We start from the raw sequence: 27462 nt of genomic DNA on the forward strand, positions 1-27462 counted from the left end.
AATGTTCAGTAACACGTCCAGAATCCTAACTGCTGTGATACTGGAATCATCTTTACAAGAAACTCCATAACAAACCCTATGCATCTCTGCCAATGTTCTTGTTGCTGTTCCATATCTGTTGACTTTTCATCTCTTCTTCCTCTCGGGCGCTGCCCTCCAGAATTATACCATGTTAAATCATTTCATCTCAAGAAAAAAAACAAAAACAAACTAACAAACAAAAAAACTTATTTTTCCAAAACAGCAATCTGACAGGACAGCTCTCGATGTTTCTATCCACCTCCATCCAATTTCCCATTCCGGTCTCCAATCCATAGTCACTACATCGCTGCGGATAGATCGCACATGCAGCTGGAATATTCCGACAGGCCCAGTGTCCTCGCTGCCATCAAATTCTCTGCGTGATTGATTCCATTTCTCCATTAGATAGCTTGTCCTCAGCAATGCTGGATTTGTAAAACATCTACTTTTTACAAAAAGTCAGTGAGAGAGATTACTACTGTCTCTGTGCTGATACTATTTTATCTATATTTTACTATATACAAATGATAAGCCAATAAAACAAGGCAGAAATATTCTTTTTAAAGAGCTACTAATTTTAAAATATTTTTTTTTTGTTTCTAAGTCTAATCTAATAAAGTCTGATTTTGACTTATTTTATACTTTATTTTACAGGTACACAACAAACCAACCAACTTACAATTTAATTAATTAACTTATTTAATTTATTTTTTTAATAGAATACCAGTCCAACCTAACTCCCTTCAAATAAGAAATAAAAAATTAATATAAAAAAAATAAATAAATAGTACGCATAATGCTCCAGTAAAATAATTATTGTATAAAATAAGTAACATTTTATATTATTGCATTATCAGCATTATAACAGTTATTCTGTTCTCTAGATATCATATTGGCATCAGGTATTAAGAAATCCATCAGTAGACCACTAATATATAAATATATCACTAGTTGTGCAGTTATATTTTGATTTAACCATCAAATCCCACAATTCCATAATAAATAAATAAATAAATAAAATAAAAACCATATTACTACTACATACACTTTCAATGGATTGACAAGAGTGATGATAGACTATTCAAAATATTCTACAACAACCTTATTTTCCAAAACAGCCATCTGGCAGGACAGCTCTCAATGTTTCTATCCATCCAATTTCCCATTCCGGTCTCCACTCCACAGTCACGACGTCACTGCGGATAGATCACACACGCAGGAGCTGGAATATTCTGACAGGCCCAATGTCCTCGCTGCCGTCGAATTCTCTGCGTGATTGATTCCATTTCTCCATCCAACATCCTCCCCCACCTCCCTGAAGCTTTCGTCTCATTCCTCCACTCACTGCTGTCATTTACTATTCATATTTCCTGTGCTCAGGGAAATGGTCTTTTTGCTTATTTCTTGAATTAAAGTGAAATAGATCATACATTGTGCTCAAGGTTTTGGCATTTTCAAGCTCTTGTTTAGCTGCCTTTCCACCAGATAGGAAATGGAATCAAGTTAAATGGAACAATGAGCAAGAGTGTTTGCATTCTTCTTTTTTCCATATTGTCTTAAATCCATTTTTGCAAAAGCTAGTTCTGGTCATTGAATTTGATTGGCTGAGCTTGCAACATTCTAGACCAGAGTATGTGAGCAGTACATATAGGTTGTTTGATATTGTTGCTTGATGCTTTGACTTCTTTTGAAACTATTTTCATTGCCCAAAAAGATGCACAACTAACTTTTAAATCTCTGAATCACTGTAAAAATATCAATATCATGTCACTGTTCTGAATATCAGCATGGCTGTGATAACCCCACAATGGGCGCCATATTAAGGCTCAGTAAAACAGTGCTCTTTCTTGTGATATTACTTAAATGTGGATGTATTTTCATGATGGAAGCCAGGCTGCCAAAAATGGCTCATGTACTGTATCTGAGGATTGGATGTTTTCATGGGGAAAAAATGGTGAGCATGACAAATAAAAAGTCATGAATTAGTTTACCTGTGGGCTCTTATGTTAATGTGTCCTCAACTCTTCAAGTCATAGCTCTGAAATGGTCATCTCTATTTAGCATTGACATGACAGATGGGGAGAGGGTTGTGAGGTTGTACAACATCCCCCAGCTCACTTACAAACCTCGTACAGGAATACCTCTGCAGAGGATCAAGACAACTTCATTTAAAATTTGATATATATATTCTATGTTGTATGGGATGCATTTTTCTAACAGAAGTACTCCCTGAATAATGTGGACAAAGAACATTTTTCATTGAATTGGATGTCACAGGGAAATAATTTTTAATAGGGTTGGATGTGTTGGATTCTTTTTCACAAGAGTACAAGAACACAGAATGCAGAAAAGAAATGATCTGTACTAATTCAATCAGATTTAGTGACTGTCAGCCCTTTCTAAATGCTTTCCTTTGGTCTGGAACATTCTGTTAATTGCGTATCTGGCCTAAGAAAATAAAACATTTGTTGAATTCCAAAACTTCGTGAGATAACTCGTTTAAGCTGGATTCTAGGGCAGATTTGCATCTATATTTTCCATACAATACAATCCCAGAATGCACTGCAATATGCTCAGTGACAAACAAATAAATAGATGGAACAAACAAGTAAATACCAATTATAAATATACTTAGAATTCATTCAATACTGAAAAGCATTAATAATGTAGAAGAATTTTACCTCAGTGTGTTACCTAAATACATACATGTTGCCTGTTCCGAAATCAATTCCAAGTCAAGTCTCCCATTTAATTGACATGATGCTGCCTTTGAAGGGCATTCCAAATCAATCCATTTTGATGTTCCATGATATTAAAAAGCAGAAGCCATCTTTTGTAACTTTAGTAACCATTGGGTCAGCTAACTAGTTTTTAGAAAAAAAGCTATTGTTTTCTTTTATTTATTCTCAAAAGTCTGTTTATTTTTCCTGTCAAAGTGTTTCATTCCCACCCAACAACAATTCCAAACTGCCATTTGTATACTACAGTTCTATAGTCATCCAGCCTGTGATGACATTTTCTCAGGTTTTTTCATGAACACAATGTCTGTTTGATGCTGTTAGTTGTCGTGATGGTGATTCGAGGTTAATCTCTGTGGGGGCGAAGAGCATGCTAGCAATATGCTCGGCTCCAAATAACCAGATGTTATGTCCAGAACCCATTATGAGTTCATTTGGTAATAATGAGGCTTTGTAAGAGGTTTCCATGGCAGCAGCACAATGCCCTTGTTTTGTGTTCTGCTGTGTCATGTTTACATAAGAAGAATTCCTTATGCAGGTTATTCAGTCTCAGGCTTTTTGGGCCATATTTAAGGTGATTGTGTCCAGTATTTCTATGCTGTAAGAGGTTCCACTCCAATGAATGCTTTACAGTGCACTGCCCCTATTTACTGCATGTCCAATGGTTTGGCAGCCACCACATATCATAATTTAGATTAGAGTACATTCATCTTTTTTAAACTGGTTATGACATTAGAAACCAATACAAATGCAAAGAGACAAAGAAATAATATACATATAACAATAATGGAAAAGTAGGGCAGAGAAAAGTATGGCGTATCACCCACAATGTCTTTCTGAGACCAGATTTTGTTTGAAATGGTCAAAAGAAAGCAGGATATTTAAAGGAATATTTCACCCATACAATAAATTATGTAATCATTTACTCACCCTCATGTTGTTTTAAATCTGTATGATGTTGTTCTTCTCTTTTTCTTTTTTTTTTTTTTCACAGAAGAAATTCATATGGGCTTGGAACGACTTGAGGGTGAACAAATGATGACAGTTTTCAATTTTGGGTGAACTGTCCCTTTAAACTGTCCAATTTTCTGTGCACTGCTTTATCATGTGTTTTCCGATGGCCCAGCCCTTGTTCGTTGGATGACAAAAATGAAAGAGCCACCGGATGGTGCACAGGGCCACATTAACCCATCAAACTGTGTCTCATCTTCTTTCTATCTCCGTTTTCTCGACCAGAGCTGGCTGATGATGTGCTTAAGGCTTCTATATCCTGAGTCAGCAGTGGAAAAGGAGTCAGCTCCTATCCTCCTGCCTGCAGCTGCTCCACGCAAAGGCCACAGCACCGAGTGAACAAGTTGATGGTCTGGAAAATTGCATTAAAACCTGCAGGTCTCATTCCTCCGTTCATCACACACATTTCATGTTCTGAATCAAATTAGTCAAGCCATAGATTGACACCATTTCTATGGAGAAACAGGAGCTTTACAACCTGATTATTGTCATATCCTTAAGTTTAATTACCTGTTGGGATGGAAATATGGGACATTGAATGTTTTGTTCTCTCAGCTGCATTCAAGCATTTTAGGGTTTATGAGCACTTGTGTTGGATGAATCCTGAACATAAATGATTATTGTACCTTCTTGTGTTGCTTAAAGTCAAAGCATATAATTTCTGCACCATTAGCATCGTCATTACAAAAATAATGAATGTTTTCAATCAGGCAAACTTGTGCTATTGGATGGTCAAATTGATGGACTCGCCCCAAATTCGTGCCATTGGTTGAGCAGATGTTGTTGCTGGGCTGATCGTGGTGTTTGCATAAACAGAGCAGTGTCTTGATAGTGCCACAGTTTTTTTCACTCTTTGATTTACTTATAGTTGTCTTAGCATTCTAAGTGAATTAGGAAAAAGTATGGTATGAAAACAAAATAACACACTTCACCTTTAATGTTGTACCATGTAAACTGCACACACTCACTATTACAAACAAATGTTTTATTCGTGTTTTCAGTATGTCTGTATGTAGTTTACGTTGTAGAGCAAAACATCCAAGTATTCTCAATTTATATTCACTTCTGACCTTGTTTTACTCATAAAAATCATAAAAAAAAAACCCATGGCAAAGTATTTTTACAAGTTTTGACATCACGACTATAGCTTCTATATCTGATGGATCTAAAAATATAGATTTTTGTTTATGTTTCCAATCCAGAAGCATAATATAGACTCATTTGGTGTAAAATGTAATTATAGCGGCAGTAGCTTAAAAAGGTCATATTTAAATAATAATAATAATAATAATAATTAAAAAAAAAAAAAACTTAACATAACATGCTTATTTTAAAACTCATCAAATACACAATATCTAGTGATCTGTCCTTGAGGTACTTTAGCATTAATGTGCTGCCAGAAAGTCACTGCATACATACAGCATATCTAAATATTCAATTCCTGTGAAAGAAACTGAAATTGGCAGAAATCCTTAGGTCACATTTAAAGTGACATGACATACAGCCAAGTATGGTGACCCATACTCCGAATTCGTGCTCTGCATTTAACCCATCCAAAGTGCACACACACAGCAGTGAACACACACACACAATGAATACACACCCGGAGCAGTGGGCAGCCATTTACGCTGCGGCGCCCAGGGAGCAGTTGGGGGTTTGGTGCCTTGCTCAAGGGCACCTCAGTTGTGGTATTGCTGGCCTGAGACTCAGAGTCAAACTCTCTAACCATTAGGCCACGACTTCCCTTTGCTACACGATTTAAGTGTAGCATATGGAGAGAGTCATCTGTTTCACCTTCAGTTTAAATTTGTAGGTGACGCCAATGGGCATGAGGAAATAATAGACTTTGTCCCAAAAACAAATGAATCCGAAGTACCCTGAATCGGCACAATGACGCTCACTTATCAGCAAGGTAACATTAGATAAAGATAATTAGTGTGCGCAGCCCCAAGCAGTTTGTGCTCTTGACTGAGCTGTTTGTGGCAAACCTGAAAGCCGGACATGAAATTGCGTCTCAGCAGTCTTAAGAAAAAAGTCCAGCTCCCTTCACACGAAGAGGTCTGGCTGGGGCAGGACCATTGACACTCATTTCCAGCCAGTTCTTCTCCGGTAATTAACGTACAACCCTAATACCATCTGATACAAATGAAGCACGACTCCTACCTCCTCATAATTCTCTCTCACTCAAAAGTAATTTGACGGTTCGATGTGCCAAATGTCCTCCTCTCCCACGAGAGCTGGCTTCATTACAACTGAATTGTTTCAGCACCTCTGAACCCCTTCTGTGCAATTCTTTTATGTTTTCCTGTAATACACATATGAATTTGAAATGACTTCAAATAATCAGCCGGAGAACATCATAGCAGGACGGTCTCAGAGCGGTTTAAACACCTTCAGAATGCCGCTGAAGGAAGACGAATGGAGAGGAGGATGGGTCTGAAAATTAGAGGGAAATTACAAGGAAGAAAGGAGGTACTTGGGTAATTGGAGGGGCAGGGAGAGATATAAAAGAGGCAGAGGGGGCAACAATGGGAAGGATCTGTGGTTTAGGTTGTGCAGACTTCAAAAAGCAATTAAGAATTAATGAATCTGCAGTAGCACAAAGGATATAGAACTGTGATTTGGATTTGTATTTAGAAAGAAAGTAAAATGCATTTTCAGAACTTTATACAATATGTTTCTGGGATAAACTAAGTTTTTTTTGCATCAAACAAAAAGCAAACTTAATCATGTTCCATCCTCATTTTGACTCTCATCACAAGCACTTAATTTCAAAGTGCATTACCTCTTTCAGAAACACAAGCAAATGCCCACTTCTGTGATTGGCAAACTACATTGCACTGCATATGACATCACAAACGGGGAGGTTAGAAACCCAAAATTCATATTTTAAACTGGGGAGTAAGCTTTAAGGTATGAAACTTCCACTATGTTTTATTGTAGCATAACCTCTTATATGGGTAAATATCAAGAACATGTTGACATTTCATGACCCCTTTTAAATTGTGAACGTTTCCCACCGCTGCTGTGATTTAGTCTGACAGTTCTGCTGATGGGTCCTGGGTGGTGAGATAGTTACAGTAGTCAGTGTATCTGCGTCCTCTGTGAGGCATGAAGGTCCAACCACCTGCACTTTGCTAAGAGTGATGTTCTCATCACAGACTGTTGAACCCTCGAGGCTCTATAGAAGAGCACAGTAGAATAGCGGCTCCGTTCAGTCTAACAGGATTTCCAGCAGCAGCAATCACTACTCACATGGGATTCTCCAGCACTGCTCTGAATAGTTATTATATGTGTAGAATTCAGTTTATGATGCAGTTCCAGAAGATTTATAGATGTTCTCATGATATTTTAACAGGCAGTTATTAGTATTTTAGAGCCAAAGAGCATGTTCTGGCAAACAGTCCAGTTCAGAGGGTAATATCATTGCTCAGAAGTTGCTTTTTCACAGCTAAGGAGACCCAAATGAGTTCTCAGTTGTTTTGTAAACCTTTCCTCTGATATTTCTTTCTTCCATTATGTAAACGAAATAATTATTGTTGTGGGCGTACAGTAAATATAGAGCTTAAATTGTTTACTAACTGCTCAGTCTGCAGTCAAGTCAATATGAACTGAAATATTTGTCATGAATTTCTTCTAGGGCAATTGTTTTTCAGCATTATTTACTTGATCTAAGAATAAATTTACAGTGTATGTGACCAGGGTTATAGAATTTATAATAGGCTCCATGATGTTAAAAATCAGAGTTCAGAAATGTTTTATCAGTCACTCTAGAGCTCTTATTTACCCATAATCATCTATGAAATGAGAAATATATATTTAAAAGTATTTACTAGTACAAGTGTATTTTTGATCAAATAAAAGCAGCCTTGGTAAGCGGAAGAAACTTATTTCACAAACTGATTAAAAAATTTAATAAAAAAATCTTCCAACCCCAAACATTTGAAAATGTAAATTTACCACACAATATAAAATTTGGCTCAGATCATTTGGTTTAGGAAGAATGTAATGAGAAATATTTGAGTTCAAATTGAATCCTATGACTTGATTGCAGACTTTTGACAGTGTGTGACATTAAGATATCTACTGAAGCTCTAGAGGAGACACACGCAAGATTCCTGTGGTCTTTTGCAGAAGAAAGAAGAGTTACTCAAAAGTCCCTCCCTTTAATTTCTTTGCAGTCTATTAGTTTATGGCTAAGGTCCTGGAAAAAGTTGTTGTAAATAAACTCTCAGCTGTTTTAGATGGTTATAATGTGTTTGATAAATTCCAATATGGCTTTCGTTGTATGCACTCAACTGAAACTGCTCTTCTTAGAGTTTTAAATAATTTGTTAATGCAAGGTGATGCAGGAGAATGCTCTGTACTGGTTTTATTGGATCTTACTGCTACTTTTAATACAGGTGATCACTGTATATTAGTTGAGAGGCTTAGACAGCAGGTTGGTATCTCTGGAACAGCCTTGAATTGGTTCTTGTCATGCTTATCAGACAGGTCTTTCTCAGTAAAAGTTCAAAATTATACCTCATCAACAGCACCTGTGTCCTTTGGTGTTCCCCAGGGTTCCGTTTTGGCCCCATTGCTTTTTGCTTTGTTTGCAACCTCTGGAGAAACTGATAAGTAATTTTGAAGGCATTCTTTATCATTGCTATGCAGATGATATTCAACTATATATTTATTTTAAACCTCATCAAATTGCTAAACTGTCTACTCTTTTAAATTGTATAAACTATTAAAGCCCGGATGGCAAATAATTGCTTACAGTTAAATCCTGAAAAAAACAGAAGTACTTATCTCAGCTCCAGCTGGTGTTCTCCCAAAAGTGATGGAAAGTCTTGGTCCTTTATCAAATTCTGTTAAATGTATCCTTCATAATTTAGGTGTTCATATGGGACAAGCCTTCAGTCTTGATCAACATGTGAATTATTTGGTTCATAATTATATTTATCGGTTGAGAAACACGCAAAATTGAGGCCAGTTGTGTCCACAGCGGAGATGGAAATGATAATACATGCATTTATTTCCTCCCGCCTTGATTACTGTAACTCTCTTTTTACTTTTCTCAATAATTCATCCCTGAAACGCTTACAGGTGGTTCAAAATGCTGCTGCTAAGCTTTTAACCAAGTCACCAAAGAGATCTCACATAACCCCAATTTTTTTTTTTTTTACACTGGCTCCCTGTCAAATTTAGAATTCATTTTAAAATTCTTGTGATGGTGTTTAGAGCATTGCATGGTCAAGCCCCTGTGTGTATAAAAGAGATGCTGCAACCCTATAACTCCAATAGGAATCTGAGATACTAAAATCAGATTCTGCTAGTTGTTCAACGTTCTAGATTGAGGACAAAAGGAGACTGTACCTTTGAAGCAGTTGCTCCCAAGCTGTGGAATGCTCTTCCTCTGAAACTGAGATCTGTGGACTCTGTGGACATTTTTAAAAAGCAGCTAAAATCTTATTTGTTTAAACTTGCTTTTGTCTAATCTGCTCTTTTAATTGTCCTGTTTAAACTTGCTTTTGTCCAATCTCTTCTTTTAATTGTCATGTCTATTTTTAATCTTTTTTTTATATGTAAAGCACTTTGTGACACCTGCTCTTGAAAGGTGCTATAGAAATAAACATTACTTACTAGAAACAACTGAAATATTTAAGAAAACTAATTTGTCATTTACTAATTCAATTTTGCTTTTAAATGGTTATTACAAAGAACATTTCACAAGTGCTTAATGTGTGGTGAAAAACTTTTAGTTTATCTATAGCCGCCTCATTAGGTTGTGCACCGAGAACAACAGAATAAGCCATCACTGCTCTGCATGCTCGCCAAAGCAAAATGTCACCCAGACCAGGGAGCAGCTGTGCACTCCCAGAGGAGGCTCTGTCTGGCTTGAAGACCCAGACTGTTCTGGCCTACAGCACACATGGCCTCCGCTGGACCATGGAGACTCAGGCTATTAATGAGGAATGGACAGAGGAGAAAGTGGAGCTAGGAAGTGTCCCTGCAGACACTATTACCATTTATTTATGTAGCTCATTTAAGTGTGGAGTATAGTCTTCCTCAACAACACATGCCCTAAGTTGTTAATGGAAGCTTCTATATTAATATTTGCAAGAGATTCTGTATGTTTTTTAAGGAGTTCGGAGCCAAATGCAAGCAAAAACATGAGAAACAATTGTGAATGCAAATGATGGCTTATGCAGAAAATTTTTTTTTTTTTTTTTTTTTATCTGTGTCCATTGTGAACATAATCAATGTTTGCTCTAATGATTTATGCAGCTCATCTGTAATGTATGCTGCACTTTGTGGTAAAATCAGTCTAACTGGAGTGAGTCAGGCTGGACAAACAGCATGTCTATGTTATATTAATGAGCCCAGTCTCTATTGGTTTACCCAGAACTTTACCTAAAGCGGGTCTAGCCTCCGTATCCTGCTGGCTGAGGTTATACACACTCTTGGCCTTTGCCATTTTGTTGCTTTAAATGTCATAGACTTGGGACAATGGGTTGCAGGATTTTTTTGCCCATTAAAGCCATCAGTCATCCCATTTCACATTTTGCCCTGATGGATTTCTCATATTCATTTCATGGACATTTGAGTTTGGTAGGTAAAGTTTTTGTAAAGGATAGAGGAAAGTGCCTCTATAATTTGCCTCTGTTCTCTTTTCATGCTCAGTTGGAGACTAAACCGTGGAGGAGTTTCATTGCTTTTAGATCATCCCAGTATTCCTGAGTGAGCCCTCCTCTGGTCTATTTTTTTTTTTTTTTTGTAGATATCACAAATTACAGTTGGAAAATGGCAATGGTAATATATATATATATATATATATATATATATTCTGACTTAGAAGAGCAAGAATATATTTGTGAACCCTTTAAAATTTTCTAGATTGTTGCATTGATACTCATAAAATGTGGCTGTTTCTCTCCGTAAAATTAGGGATCTTCATCAAACGTACAATTATGGAGAAACAATCTGACTAAATTAATAACATACAAAGAGTTTGAGTTTGAGTTTGAGTGACCATTGACAAGACAGGCTGCCAAAAAAAAAAAAAGTGAACCTCTGTGCTTCTCCAAAAGCAAATTATAGTCAATTAGTGAGATAAGATCCGAAGTGTAGGTTGCACAGGTGCCCTGCCCTTTAAATAAAGTTACACAAATCCTGGTTATTGACAAATCTGTTCTTCTCAAGGAAGGTTTGTTAGTGTAAACCATGCCTCCATTCCAAAGGCTTTCACAAGACCTTAAAAACATAATGCACAAAGATGAAAAAGGCTATGAAATCATTAATGAAGACTTGTTTATGGTATTTGTTTAGGCAGATAGTGTTTGTATGTAATTAAATTAAATTAAGGTCAGACCACATTTTATGAGTAATCAATGCAGAAATCCAGATATTTTAGTAAACGTATTCTTGACACACACTCTAAAGATCAGCACATGTTCATTAGATGGTTTTGGTGATTGTGATTTTGACATTGTGATTTTGGAAATTGCAGGAATTCAGATTCACCTATGTAGTCAAAAACCTTTTAAGTGATAGATTTTCCCATTGGGTTTACTTTAGTTTGATGCGTTTCATAAGCAATATTTCTTCAAAAGAATTATGAATTCCGTAGCTTATTATTGAAACAGCTAATAATGAATACTTAAATATACTTGAATACTTGAAAAGTGTAAGAAATAGCAGAAGTTTGTCAGTCTTTAAATACGTTTAGTAAAGGTCGCTCATGCTGTTCTAAACCTGTATGGTGTGATTTTTCCAATGAAAGGAGAATAGTGTTTATATTTGTATATGTTTAGATTAGGAACACATTCACTATTAACAAACTAACACTATTCCCTCAGAAAACACCAATTTTACTGCTTATTGATAGTAGGGTAGTTGTTATAGTAGTTATGTTTAGGTATGGGGTAGGGTTAAGTGATCTATGGTCATGAATAAGGCATTAATATATGCTTTATAAGTACTAATAAACAGCCTATATGCTACTAATATGCATGCTAAAAACCAACTATTTAATAGTGAATATTATTCCCTAATCTAAAGTTACCCATGTGTGAGCACTGTTATTTAGCATTTCTATATTTTTATTACCCAAATGTCTTGTGCACGATTTTTTCACATTTTGGAATCATACAATAGCTTTGTATGACAAATGTAATTAAAGGGGTGGTTGACTGATTTTTTTTCCTAGGCTTGATTGTGTTTATGGGGTGCAGGCTAACGTGTTAATGCTTCGTTTTTTTTATTTTTTATTATTATTTATTTATTTTTTGTAAAAAAGCATTCTTTTTCACATAATTTACCTTTATTCTACACTGCTCTGTCCCTTCTCCTATGAACGCTCTGATCATTTCCTGTTTTTATGAAGCCCTTCCCTCAGAGATAGTCGATGGGCTGAGATTGGTTAGCTGGTACAGTGTGTTGTGATTCGCTAGATTCGCACCTAGTGTGCGTCTAAATGTCCCGCCCCTCACCTTAGCGACATGTGCTCCAGTTGTATTGTAAACAATGATGTCGTCTATATTGCTTATCAATTTGAGCCCAACTGAGATCCAGAGAATATTAGTGAAGAGGATTGCAAAGAACAGCTCTTAATGGTACGTTTTTTGTTTTATTGTTGTCTCATTCTTTTGGATACGCTGTTATTTGTAAATGCTACTGCTTATGTTAGGTTTTAATATACATTAATTTTAATATATCCTAGTTAAAGCTTTAATACAGTACGGCAACCGCACACGAGTCCATGTTTAACGCTTCTTATAGCTATGTGAAAAATATCTGTCTGTCAAAACACATAAAGTGTGTAATTGGAACACAGTTTATTCGAGCTGAAGAGCTGATGATCTGAATGAGAGAAAGAGAGAGATGCAGAGCAGGGGGATGCAAAGAAAAGTATTAAGAACCGCTGCTTTGGAACATTGATTTTGAAACTTGTGAATCCATTAGAATTGTTAGAGGACAGAATAGCGATTCATATATAATCAGATGTTTTCATGCACCCCTAGTTTTGGCGGCATGGCAACAACTCTTCCCCTTCTCTAAAGCAGCGCTGCATGGCCCCGCCCCCTTTGTTGCATGTGTTCCTGGGGGGGAGGTTTATGTAAATTCCAGGGTTTGTGATGTCACAAACTCGGGAAGTAACTTGTTGTAGTCCCTACGAGCCCTTTTTGTTGGCATTAAACTGCCAGAATTTTAAAAGATATCTCCATTTCCATTGAACTTTCAGCATTATAACTTTGCAGATATTGTTTATGCTCAAACAGCAATAATACACACTAACGTTAAAAAAGTGAAATCACTATCAACCACCCCTTTAAGAAAATTAGAAATTTAAGCAAAAGCTTTGTAGGCTACAGCTCTTGAATCTCATTATTTATTCAAATCACATTTGTTTAAGTCATATGTGAGAATACAGTGTGATGATTTGTGTAAGAATTATTTGAAAAAAAAAAAAAAAATCTTTGTGCTCCATGTTATCATTTTTGGGTGAACTATCCCTTTAGGACCGTAAGTGAATTCCAGTCCCTATACCACAGTTGCCTCATTCTTTCTGTTTGTATGGGAAGCATCTGTTCAGAGAGATTCAGGATCCATATCAAATGATGTTCCTACCCAAACTATGATCATGTCACTGCATAGCACCATTACTGACGTGAGAGGCTCTGGCCACAACCAGACAGGTTTTTCAGTCCAACCAATTTTGCATCCATCCAATAGCTCATGCCAAGCCGCTCTCAACACATGGATGTTTGTGCTCTTCCTCAGGCACCCCTTAAAACAAAGTGAATTTCCGTAACCCTGCCTGCCAGCAGCCACTAATGGCATATGCAGAGCGAGAGTCATTAATATGTGTGGATGAACATGAAGAATAGAATGATGAGAGGGCTCAAATTTGCGGGAAGGGAGGCAGTAATGCTTGGCATAATGTTTGAGTTTAGGATATAAATGTGCATTGTTGGTAAACCACTGTTAATTCCAAACACAAACGCAACCGACACTGAATTACAATTCCATATAATCCCTCCCTCAGGATTCAGACAAAACAATTGTTAACACTGGCTACTCTGTGACTCTGTCCTGATGTCAAGAAATGGATCAAAAATGGATTTATTCAAACACTTTTGTTTGTAGGCAATGCAGTTTTATGACTTTTATGACTCATTTTTATGAGTCATAATTTTATGAACCTCAAATTCTCAGATCAAAACTTTGCTTTAGGGCATTTATGACTTTTTACTAGTCGGCGGGTCATTGTTTACTTTGTGTAAATTACTCAACATACTGTACCAAATAAATTTCTGTTTATACAAGCTCAACATTGACAGAGAATATGTGAGTGGAAAGTGTCCACACAACTGAGATTACATGGATGAGAAACAAGTGAGGATATCACCACATTTGCTACTTGCGTTGTCACTGGCAATGAAAAAATACACACTCACTTATAGTTTCTATAAGCCTCTGGGTGCCACTTCATTAGTTTCAGTTTGGTTGGCATGAATTGAAGTCTGTTTGTGAAGACTCTAAATGATTTAAGTAATTTACACTACATTTCAAAAGTCAATAAGATATTACATAATTATTTTAGAGGAATTAGCATTTTTATTCAGCAAAATCTAAATAAATCAAAATAAATTAAATAGATCAAAAGTGCCGTAAATACTTTTTTAAAGTTAAAAAATATTTATATTTCAAATAAACTTTGTTCTTTTGAACTTAAAAAAATAAAAAATAAAAAATAAATAAAAATCCTGAAGAAAAAAAGTATCACCATTTCCACAAAATGTATTAAACTGACTAATAATAATAAATGTTTCTTGAGCAATTAATAAGCAATGGTTTCTGAAGGACATTTGAAGACTGGAGGAAAAACAAAAAACAAAACAGAAACTAAACGTATTAAAATAGAAAAATAAAGAAATATATTTAAAATATATTCAAATAGAAAACAAATATTTTTTAGAAAACAAATGTTTTTAATTGTAATTCTATGCCACAATATTGCTATTTCATTGTATTTTTCATCAAATTAATGCCTTGGTGAGCATAAAAGTATTTTTTTCAGAAACCCCCAAATATGTGAATAGTTGTATAAGTGCCATAGGCAAACATTTGTTGACTCATTTAATATTCACTACTACTCAGTATACAGTAACTGTCAAATCAGTAAAGAGTATGTGAATGAAAATGACAATATCACACACTTTCTATGACGTTAGACTTGCTTAACGTCATCTGAATGACGAAAAACAGTACGGAATCTTACCTAATTTATTATATAGATAGAAAATAAAAAATGGTTTAAATCAGGTTTGTAAAATTCATGTGGAGAATTTTTCTTAATTTTTTTTTTTTTTTTTTTTTTTTTTACATTTTTGTGCTCTTCACACTACAAAAATCTAGACAGATTTGAGTCTGACACACCAAATTAAACATATTTTTACTGTTTGTCTAAACAAACACCCCTAGTGTGTGATGTTGCAAAAGGGAAACTAAGTACATAGGTTCATTGAGTAATAAAAAGACAATCCTTGTGAAATGTTTTTTTTTTTTTTTTTTTTAAATACAGAACATCTCAGTTACGTATGTAACCCTCATTCCCTGAAGGAGGGAATGGAGATGTTACATCAACACTGACGTTAGGGGTCTGATTGGGGAATCCCAATCACCGCTGAGTAGTAAAAAACAGGCCAATGAACATTGGCAAGTGGAATTTGAATGCCCAGCCACTCCCCCGTACACCCAGGTATATAAGAGGGCTGCATGTATCAACTCATTCAGGTATGTGCTGAGAATCTGAGACCATGTCCCAGCTGTTCAGCGGTGTAGTTCAAAGTTGTAGCAGGAGGGATGTCATGTCTCTGTTCCCTCCTTCGTCCCTATGGAAAATGCCTCAACCACTGAACTGTGTTACAAGGGTTGGTGTTGCAGATGTAGGCAAGCTCTCGCGTACCAAGTAACTGGCATCCCAGGTCACATCTATCCAGTGCCCCATTTTGAGCCAAATAGTCTTTCAGGCCGAAACGGGACTAAAAAGACAGTACTCACAGCAAGGAGGGTCGTAGCTGCTGTTTCTTTACCCAGAGTAATGAAAGAGTGCTTCAGCTATCTCAGTTCCAGCCATGACCAGTTGCATTTCACTGGGGAAGCATGTCTAAGTCTGTGTGGAGAAGGATGCAATGGAAACCACTATGGAAGGTAACATGTGGATAGTACCCATATGGACTGACCAGCAGTGCAGTAGTACATATGAAAGTGAAAGTGACGTGACATGCAGCCAAGTATGGTGACCCATAATCAGAATTCGTGCTCTGCATTTAACCCATCCACAGTGCACACACACAGCAGTGAACACTCACACTGTGAACACATACCCGGAGCAGTGCGGCGCCTGGGGAGCAGTTGGGGGTTCGGTGCCTTGCTCAAGGGCACCTCAGTCGTGGTATTGCCGGCCCGAGACTCAAACCCACAACCTTAGGGTTAGGAGTCAAACTCTCTTACCACTAGGTTGGTCCTGCCTTAAAAGGGGAGGAACTGCTACCAAAGCAGAGACTAAACCGAAATAATTATCTCAAGGGAAGACACAGGTTTACCAACAGGGAAACCTTACCATGAAAGAATACACACAGGGGATTACCAAAAGGGAATCACTACATGTGGGGCACCAAGCTCAGTACAGGGGCTGACCGAAGGGGCAAGCAAACACAAGTACTGAGCCTAGCGTCAGGCTCCTCCGCTGAGCCTGACAGCTGAAGGGTGCTGTAGGATCCTGTGGCTCTACAGATGTCTGCTAGAGAGGTACCATGTTCCAGCACCAATGAGGAGGCGACCTTCTGAGTGGAGTGACCCCTCACTCCTTGGGGGCTTGGCTCACCTTGTGTTTGGTACACCAGTGGACCAACCCCTCTTTGGAGACAGTCTTCCCCTTCCACTGTCCTCCGAAGCACACAAAGAGCTGGTCAGAACTTCTAAAGCTCTATGTGTGGTGCATGTTAATGCGAAAATGACACAGCAGTGCAAGGACTGGATCTTCCTCCTCAAAAAGGCAGCACTTGCAAGTTCACCACCTGGTCCTGGAAAGGAGTGGTGGGAACTTCGGGCACTTATCAAGGCCATGGTCTCATGATAACGTGAGAGTCAGCTGGCCCAAAAAGGGTCTGCATCGAGGCAATATCGAGATGTGAAAGTACGTGTCCTTCAGATCGATCACTGCGCGGTCACTGTGCGCAGTTCCTGCATCAACCCTGGCTCAGAACTACCCTGTGCACTACAGTGGTTTGGCCTGATATATTTGCAGGATGGTCATCGTATGAAGGGTGGAGGCGGCGTGACTAATAACAAGTAAGTCGTAGTCAAGGGTGACTAATAACAAGTAAGTCGTAGTCAAGAGTAGTGAGGGTGGAGGAGGCTGGGAAGCAACTTTGGGCAGTAAAAAGGTGCCTTTCAAAACTTTATTACCTCCCCTGCACTTCCCGGAAGAAAGGCATCGACTGAGGAATCAGCCCAAAGGGGTGACGCTGAGCTAAGCCTTCATCCTTCAGAACACTGGCACAACCTACATATGAAAAGATCGAAATCGGATCCTCCTCAGGTGCCCTGAATAACACACAAGATAGGTCATGAGATGGATCAGCTCAACGGTACGTGACGCGCAAGAGGAAAGGGGGGTCTGTGGGGACTGACCCGGCAGAAAGCTTGAGCTATAATCCTCTGATCTCCCAGAGTGCTAGCCAGTGCGAGGCTGAGTAGTGGCAGAGGGGATTCAAGCCTTCACAAAGAAGGAGAGTCATGATTGCAGCATCGCCATGGTTATGCTTTTGCAGTGAGAGCATAGAAGCAGCAGCAAGAGAGTTTTCGCTTCTCTTCTACTCTTTTAGAGGAGAGTGACAGCTCAAACATGGGCAACCACTTGACTCTGAAGCAAATATCTGAATGAGTGGATGCATGCCACCCTCTTCTATACCCGTGTTTATGGGGGAGTGGCTGGGCATGCAAATTCCCCTCGCCAATATTCATTGGCCTGTTTTTACTACTGAGAGGTTATTGGATCTCCCAAGTGAGACGCCTAATGTCAGTGTCGATGTAACATTGAATGTGACTAACTGAAAGGGAACCATATATCCTATGCTAAAAGTTAGTCAGTGCACAGCTGGCTTGTCCCTGGGCTAATCTTTTAAATGTCTGATTTCAATCATATTAACATAGACACCAGCGCACAGGTCTGAAAAAAAGGCAAACAAAACAGAGAAAGGTCATCTGACTAAGAAGATGACCTCTGACCTTTAAGTGTCATTGATGGATCTGATTGATCGGTGCTGTAGCCTACATTACCTTGAGCTGTCATTCTGCTCTCCATTCACCATAGAATATATCCACCTGCTGAGTTTCCTGCTCTGCACCTGCCCGTGACACAGAGGGCTCTCGTGTCAGCAGCTGCCATTCTGGACAGCAGGATATCTGTTTGCACAGGCCAGCTGAAACCATTGAGTGGCTCGGGCAGAGGATTAAACCATCCAGAGAGCAGTGTGCCATGATGAAGCTGTCTATCATCCTGTCACCTGCCTGTCCTGTCACTGTCCTATCAGTCGCCATAGAAATATATGGGCCGTGAGCAGGCGAGGCAGGGGCATGGTACTCGTGAACAAATATTTTATGTTTTTTTTTTTTTTTTTGTTTTTTTTTTTTACCTCAGAGAAGTGCTGAAATAATAGGAGCTCTCTAGAGAAAGGCTTATGTTTTTTTGTCTTTTTTTAAATTCCAAGTACACCACCCTACTTACTTTTAATATACTATATTACAGTGGCCCGGTTGCCTTTCACACACCTAAGAATGTGAACACCAGGAAAATATATTCACAATTCTCTTTGTAATTGGGTTGCATGGGAAAATTTCTTCACTAGCATGTTCTAGAATTGTTTGAATTTTACCCAAATGAGGATCCTAAATTGATTGCAGTGTGGCAGTTTAGTGGCAGGGAAGTATCAGTTAAAAGAAATGGGATACGATTATGTTGGCTTCGGTCCACAGGCATAAATAAAAATTAGGGCTGACTACCAATAAAATAAAACAAAAGAAAATGGAATGAAATTACTTGCATCATATGCTTGCTGATTAATTAGCCGCCTATGTCAATATTTGCTGAGAAGTGCCCATAAATTAACATAATTTAAGACACTGCACTTTTTGTGGCAGACAAGTAAACTGTTAATTAAACAAACATTGGTTTTAGAAGTCAATGTATTATTTGTTGTATTTGCATGTCGTTGAAAAGTAGTCCACAGCAAATGGATTTTTCATTTGACTGACAAGATCTGCATTTAAATTGCTACAATGGTATAAAAAATATTATTATGGAGTTTATGTACAAGTAAATTAAAGTTTGAATGTTACATTTTTGCATTTTTCCCCCCACATTTTTATTTGCACATGCAGATTATGACAAGTGTCTTTCTCAGTCTGATGAAACTAGCAATATTTATAAAAAAACAAAAAAAAAACAAAAAACAAACAAAAATTCACTTGAATGTTTCATAGTTTGTCATGAATGTAATTATTCAGTGCCAGACACAGAGAATCTTGCAAGCTTGAAGTCTCAAAGGAGGAAATGCGGGTATACTTGTCATGTGTACACACATATTTCTATAAATAACCACATTGATTGTTTCCTTGTCCAACTCTTGCATGTCAATCACTAGCTGCTGTGATGATATTATCAACTCCTGTGAACAAAAACAACAAGATATGGGAAAATATTATTTATGTTGTGTTTGTCATAGATTCAGAGCAGAGATAGCAAAAGTACACACATCCTTCACTTAAGCAGAAGTACGATACTGATGTTTAAAAAGACTGGTAAAAGTTGAAGTACTGACTACACATTTTACTCAAGTTAAAGTAAAAAATATGGGCTCTGACATGTACTTAAGTCAAAAGTAGCCATTACTACTACCTGTTTTAGTGTCATGTTGGTAACTGGACCGCACATCATATTAATACATTAAAACAAAATAACTCACTATTCAAATTTTGTTAGCTAATGAATGTATCCAGGCTGAACAACCACCATGTAGAACACAAGCAGAGAAAAGACTAAGCTGACAAAATAAATAAATAAATTAATCAATTTGCCATCACCTAGGCCACCTCCTAGATTGTAGCGTGATTCTGCCTCTTGTCCTTTATTATGCTGCTTTAAAAATGGCAAGATTGAAGTGACATACTGTAAATTTTATTTTCAATTAAATTGCATTTAAAATTTTATTTGTTATTTTTGTACTTCACTTCACCTTTATTTCGATTTTTATATGACTTTTTTTCCCCTGCGAGCTTTTTATTTCTTCTTTTCTTCTATTCATTCTTGTATTGTATTCATAATTTTTAATTCTTGCACTTATATAAAATGTATATTTTGTGTTCTTTGAATTAAAAAATGCAGATAGAGATGTTTTACCTGATGAATTATCAATACAATAAACATACCATTGTGACAATATTTGGTTTATCTGTGTTCTTCAGGCCATCTCTGGTATTTTTATAAGAATAAAGTATATTTGCAATGCAGTGTTAATTGACTTCTATCACTGAACAGAATATTATGATTTCTGCACCATTTTCTGATATGAAACCATCATGCCAGATTACAAAAGGATGTTATTTCATACATGTATCTGATGTTATTAAGTGAATTTGGACTAAATACATGTCATGAAATTATCTTTTTGTTTGACAAAAGGTTTGTAAACAGGCTCACACACATTGCAAAATTGTATCGCACGTGTGCTACTGTGGTAAATTTATTCATCGCTTAGACCGTTTTTTTTTTTTCATAGCAAACATGATGTGTCGCACTGTACAGCCCTGGGAATGTCTATAATTTATCAGTCTCATCCATAACGTTAGCCATTCTCTTTGCTCCCTTCTGCCTTCTCTGTGGTAACTTCATAGACTAGCCTACGTCTATGGTTGTGATAGCCAGGAAATAATAGACCATTGGGGGGTTGTGTTTTCTGTATTACAATCGGTTGAAAAAGGTGCGCAACGAACTAATGTAATGAGCCTGGTTTGAAAATGTTATAAGTAGAAAGTACAGATATTTGTGTAAAAAATGTAAGGAGTGAAAGTAAAAAGTTGTCAGAAAATAAATAGTGAAGTAAAGTACTGATAAAAGAAAAAAAATATACTCTAAATCACTCTGATTCAGAGTGCTATAAAAAACTGAGACCATGAATGAAAATGCTTTTATTTTGCTTTCTATAAATAAGCAAAAAAAAAAAAAAAAAAAAAACACACTAATAATTACATATTATGAATTACATATTAATTTTATCAGAATAACAATTTCAGTGAAAATCTAACAAAAACAAAAAACAAGTTATACTTTCTGATTTGGCATCACATTATTTTGCTTTCAAGACATCAGCAATCAAAGCTGCATGAACTCCACAAATGTGTGTAAAATCTAATCATCATGTTTTCCAACATGAATTGAGATGATCCAAAGAGCATCCTGAGCTTCAGTGGAATAAATATTAATATAATAAATAAGAAGAAAATCTGACAATCAGTACAGTCACATGGTCAGTGTTACAGTGCTGATTACTGACATTGAAATATTTATTCTTCTTTCTGTTAACATTATTTTTTGTTTCCTTAAACTATTTATTTACAGGTCTAAATGGGATTTTAAATTGTTTAAATTGTTTACTCAGACTTTTGGATTCCTTTAAATCCTTAAAATTCATTTGAGTGACAATGATTAAAAAAGATTTAATAAGATGTATGAGATGTAATTTGTGCTGTACACTTTAGTGTGATCTTACACATAGACAAACCAATGCATCACTTGGGAGAAACCCAGGCAAAGCCCAGTAAAATCCCATCTTTGATCCACTGTCTTCCATAGAGAGCTTTATGAACCATGTCCATCTATGCACTTGACAAATGCTTCTTTCCTCTTCAGTGAAAGCCCTCCTTGCATAATTTGCTTGTGTAAAATCAGTGTGCTCCCTCTCTGCCAGACATTGTGGCTTTCACAGGGCAAGTAGCTGCTGAAGTTACGGCTTAAAGTGGGTCAATCAGACAGGGTAATTAGAATGAGTTTTTAGTGCAGTGGAAATCTCTGTAAAGAATTCAATATTGTGCAAGTCTTTACTCATAATTCCTCCATCTAGCGAAGAGGCTTTTAGGAGCTTTCACCAGCTTCAAGGAGACACGGTGCAATAATGAATGACTTTCATTTTGTGCTGCCATTGTTGTGTTCTTTTCTAACACAGTCTATGGATGTAATATAGCATAGTTTTATTCATATTAGATGGATAATGTAGGTAACGTTCTTTACTACTATTACTTGACATTGCGGTGATACCAATAGAGGACGAAGCGGTCTTTAGTTACTAGACAATATATTGTTCCTTTACTGTAGTAGTAAAGCGAAATAAGAATAATTCATGGCACTCAGGTTATTGCAAAATACAAACACACATGCACACACATAAAACACACACAGCAATTGCCTTTATGTCCATGGTTAGAAGGAGTGCAGTGGAAAGAAATGCCTTTGCTTTCAAACCAGTTCCCATCCTCTCTTAACTCACAAAATGATTTGTGATACAGCCAACATTGCTTAGAGCTGTCTCAATGTGGTTTCAAAGCCTGCCTGGGATGACTGTGAACTGAAGCTCCCTCTTGTATCTACCATCCCAGGAAATGTACCTTCTGTCTGTGAGGGCAGTGTCTTTCAAATAAATACTATTCCCATTTGATTACCTTCTGCTTCATAGCTGAGTATTTCATTTCAATATAAATGAGTATCAAGAAATAGCTTGCATAAGACTTTGGAAGCAAAACAACTTGTGAAATATTGAATTTATCTCACCCGTACTAGAATTTATGATGAAATTGTTTTGTGTTTAGTAATTGATCAGGTGTTTTTTTTGTTGTTTTTTTTCTCCAAATTGAGTATATCCTATAAATCAAGTATATAAGATTAGATGCAATTCATCCAAACTCTGCAATATGGATGCATTTGATTTGGATAAACTGGTCTCAAGAACCATTGGTTGTTTTCACATGAACATTTTAAAGGACTAAGTGTAATTTATCTGTTTTATCCCCCAAGTATTGGTTTTGCTCATTTTGATGGTCTCAGAGTTAATGGAGGAAGAACAGGGACACTTTTGCTTTCTTTTATCTGTCAGGAGGAAATTGGCCAATGGTTTCTGATAATAGCAATATGTCACAGGAACAGAAGGGAAGTGAAATTGTGTGTGAAATAAATTGATGGTCAGATAACAAAGTTTTTATTTTACCTTCCACAGGTCCACAGACATATGAGTAAGATGTCAGGAAAATAAATACAATGAAATTGATTAATTATTCCTTTGAGCTTGCACACATACATAACAGGCCTCTTATATGATATGAAACGTCATTACTGCAGTGGCAAGTTGAACTGTATTTCGAATATTGCTTTTCTAATTTAAAAACTTTGTGAGCGTCAGTCAATGCTTCCTTTTTCTCTTTTCTTATTCAGGGTGTACCTCTGGGCCGATAAATGATACTAAAATGGTGAAAGAGAAGAAAAGACAAGAGGATGAAAGCCATCAACAATGCTCTACCCTGGGGAAATAAGCACCGGCCATTTTGAATTGGTGAAACACTAAGACCCAGCTCTAGCACTCCACTGGCATGAAAACTTCTCCTTTGGAGACTTAACCTGTAAATGCATAAGCTATGGTCAGCAGGTTTAATAAGGGGCTGGCATATCAGTGCAGAACCACCCAACTCATTTGAAATAATTCTCTGGACCAGAGACTGGTTATTTTTATCCCTTGGCTAAAGGGAAAGGGTTTATTACCCTGTTTAAATACTGTGAGGCTCCATCCAGCCTAGTTCAAACTCAAGTGGTACCCCAAGCTGCTACCAACTGGCATCGCTCATGGCTTCCAGGAGGGCATCAGAAGCTAGTAATGGAGGCATGGTGAAGAGTGCCTTCTTCTGGTCTTTGGCCATAATCTATCTGACTCACATAAGTGGAGTGAGGGGGGATTGCTGGCTCATAGAAGGTGAAAAGGGCTTTGTATGGCTGGCCATTTGCAGCCAAAACCAGCCACCCTATGAGGCCATCCCTCAGCATATCAACAGCACTATAGTGGACCTTCGATTGAATGAGAACAAGATCAAGAGCATCCACTACTTTGCCCTTAGCCGCTTTACCAACCTCACATACCTGAATCTGACCAAGAATGAGATTAATTACATTGAGGATGGGGCTTTTTCAGCCCAGTTCAACTTGCAGGTTCTCCAGTTGGGTTTCAATAAGTTGCGTAACTTAACCGAAGGGATTCTCAGGGGTTTGGGAAAGCTGCAGTACCTCTACCTCCAGGCCAACCTGATTGAGACTGTGACACCCAATGCCTTCTGGGAGTGCCCAAACATAGAAAACATTGACCTTTCCATGAACCGCATTCAGGTGCTTGATGGGTCCACCTTCACCAGCCTGACAAAGCTGACCACCTGTGAACTCTACACCAACCCTTTCAATTGCTCCTGTGAGCTCTTGGGGTTCGTTAAGTGGCTCTCTGTCTTTCCCAACAGGACAAGTGAACGGATGGTGTGCGATTCTCCTGCAGGAGTCTCGGGCTACAGTCTCCTAAGTCAGAATCCGAACAATCCCACATACCGGAATGCTCTGCATATGCTGTCCACTGTGTGCACGGAGGGCTACGCAACTCCGTATATCCTTGTGCCTACTGAGACCACCACTTACCCTCCAGACTCTACACCTTGTGGGCTGGAAGACTGTCCCTCGGGAACTGAGCCAGAGGAAATCAGCATCAGTCCCACATACATAGACTTAGATGTGAAACCAATCATGAAACTCAAGCAAGTGTCTCACACGAACGCAGAAATCACTGTTCAGATCCCTTACCCCTACAAGAAGATGTACATCCTTGTCCTGTACAATAACAGCTTCTTCACTGTTATACAGAATCTGAAGAGGCAGAAGGAGGACATTGAACTGAAAAACCTGAAACCCCACACCGATTACACCTACTGTGTGGCTTCCATAAGAAACTCATTGCGTTTCAATCATACTTGTTTGACATTATCCACAGGGCATAGGAATGGAAAAGAGCAAGCAGCTAGTAATGCAAAAGCTACTCACTACATAATGACTATCTTAGGATGTCTTTTCGGTATGGTAATTGTTTTAGGGGTAGTTTACTATTGCTTGCGAAAAAAGAGACAACAAGATGAAAAGCACAAAAAGGCAGGAAGCTTAAAGAAGAACATAATTGAGCTTAAATATGGCGGTGAGCTAGAGGGCGGGACAATATCCAGGATGTCTCAAAAGCAAATGATGGCTGGGGAGAGCATAACCCGCATGCCCTATCTACCTTCCGGCAGTGAAATGGAGCAATACAAACTGCAAGACATCAGCGACACTCCGAAAATGGCCAAAGGGAATTACATAGAAGTGAGAACAGGGGAGCACCCAGATCGAAGGGAATGTGAAATGTCTATGCCTGGCAACAGCCAAGGCTCAGTTGCTGAGATCTCGACAATTGCAAAGGAAGTAGACAAGGTCAACCAGATTATTACCAATTGTATAGATGCTCTGAAATCAGAGTCCACCTCCTTCCAAGGGGTGAAATCTGGTGCTGTGTCAACAGCTGAACCTCAATTGGTACTGATCTCAGAGCAGCCTCAGAACAAGTCTGGGTTCCTGTCACCTGTCTACAAGGACAGTTACCACCACTCTTTACAAAGACATCATGCATCAGATGCTTCTCCGAAACGTCCGAGTACAGCCACTGGTGGTCCAATGCGGAGTCCAAGGCCTTACCGCTCAGAGGGGCCCTACAAGTCAGAGTCGAAGTACATAGAGAAAACTTCACCCACAGGGGAAACTATTCTGACTATCACACCCACAGCTGCGATACTAAGAGCAGAGGCGGAGAAGATCCGTCAGTATAGTGAGCATCGGCATTCCTACCCCGATGCCCACCAAATTGTAGAGTTGGAAGAACCGGATAGTCGGAAAACCTCCATTTTGGAGCCCCTGACGCGGCCTCGTGCCAGAGACTTGGCTTACTCACAGCTCTCTCCCCAATACCACAATCTCAGTTACTCGTCTAGTCCCGAGTACTACTGCAAACCATCGCACAGCATCTGGGAGCGCTTTAAACTCCATCGCAAGCGACACAACAATGAGGAGTACATGGCAGCAGGTCACGCTCTGAGGAAAAAAGTGCAGTTTGCTAAGGATGAAGACCTGCATGACATTCTAGATTACTGGAAGGGAGTGTCAGCCCAACAAAAATCTTAATCTACTCAAGTGTTTGCCTGTGTCTTTTTCATTTTTGAAGGACCACAATGAACAGGACCAGAAGGAATCCTTAATCTAGTGAAATCACATTCTAATGGATAAATATTACACTACAGTGAATTTCAACTTAGGGAAAAAGGTTTGTGTACCAAAATTAAAAGATGTTACTTAAAGCAACAAGAGGAGAATATATTGCAAATATAATATATATATATATATATGTATGTTGAAATGGATTTTTAGTATTTGATTACCGCATGGCCAAGTCCTGTGACAGTGGATTTGCTGTTGTGTACTGTGAGACTTAAAAGAATCCAACAGTGACAGACAACTTCTGAAACCTTAGTATTTCTTCTGCAGGACCACTGTAATTTATGGACCGTTTTTCTCCCAATATTTGAGTTTGTTCTAAACACAAATGAACTATGTACAGATACTGTTTCTTTATTTGCAACGTTTGCTGTTAAAAATGGAGAAAAAAATCTATAATGTGTATGATTCAGGTTTAGACCATGGATTTTGGAGTTAGCTCCTGTGATATTATCTGTCCTTAAATTAATGTTTACCGTTCTGATGGATAAACATTGCACTGGTCAATGAAATGGCATATTTTCCTTTAGGCCACAGTTTACGCTACCCTGCTTTGCCAATTTTCTTTTTAATCCATACCACTTATCGGACCGCACAATATTACACTGCTATAAGGCTGATATAATGCTACATTTGTGTATCATAACCACAAAGTGAATCCGTTTGGTTGGGATGGTGTAGATGAAACATCTGTATACATGATTGCAGTATCAAAGTGGAACAAAATGGAAAAGTAGAGCATTTTGATACACATTTAGTAGTTATGTCTGATATGTTTACCAGTAAAGCGCTCCACAAAACATGCACTTCTGCTTTGACCTTACAATGCCTAATAGTAGTGAGGGGTTATCTGATCGTGAACCAAAGTGCTTGGGTGGCAGCTCATCACACATTTTTCTGCAGATGTTTCCACCAATCTCGAGCCAACAGCCCTATGGATGAATGTATCACATACATAAAGCAGCCTTTTCAGCTGCAGTTTCTTTGTTGTTGTTGTTGTTTTTTACAACTACATAATTTCCATTTTTCATGCTGTATGCTGAGTTTTGATATTCATACTTCTTTTCAGTTTCATGCATTTGGCATATCTGTCAACAATATTTAATCAATCAGAAAAAAAAAAAAAAAGTTTATAAACCTAAGGATATTGTTTTAGGCTTTTCTACTGTTTGGCGGGTAAAAATGCTTTTGTAAATGTTGAATGCCACTGCACGGACCCTGTGACGATCACTGCTGATCTGAAAGGTGAAACATCAGCTTTTTAGAGAA

The 27462-nt window shown here is 37.9% G+C and overlaps 1 protein-coding gene across 4 annotated transcripts in view; it reads left to right on the forward strand.

Annotated features, from left to right (window-relative positions):
- Nucleotides 1-27462, forward strand: part of LOC109046170 (protein ELFN1-like) — a 93494-nt gene that overhangs the window by 65598 nt on the left and 434 nt on the right. For 2 of the 4 annotated variants that reach the window (XM_042721051.1, XM_042721056.1), the window contains exons 3-4: nt 3996-4148; nt 23305-27462. The exon at nt 23305-27462 is cut by the window's right edge and continues 434 nt beyond it. In XM_042721051.1, the coding sequence (XP_042576985.1) occupies nt 23710-26103 (2394 nt within the window). In that variant the 5' untranslated portion in view covers nt 3996-4148; nt 23305-23709 and the 3' untranslated portion in view covers nt 26104-27462. The remainder of the gene's footprint in view (nt 1-3995; nt 4149-23304) is intronic. The other 2 variants (XM_042721048.1, XM_042721064.1) reach the window with 1 other exon arrangement.

The sequence above is a fragment of the Cyprinus carpio genome, chromosome A3 (genome assembly GCF_018340385.1).
Source record: "Cyprinus carpio isolate SPL01 chromosome A3, ASM1834038v1, whole genome shotgun sequence".
In the NCBI taxonomy this organism is placed as follows: Eukaryota; Metazoa; Chordata; class Actinopteri; order Cypriniformes; family Cyprinidae; genus Cyprinus; species Cyprinus carpio.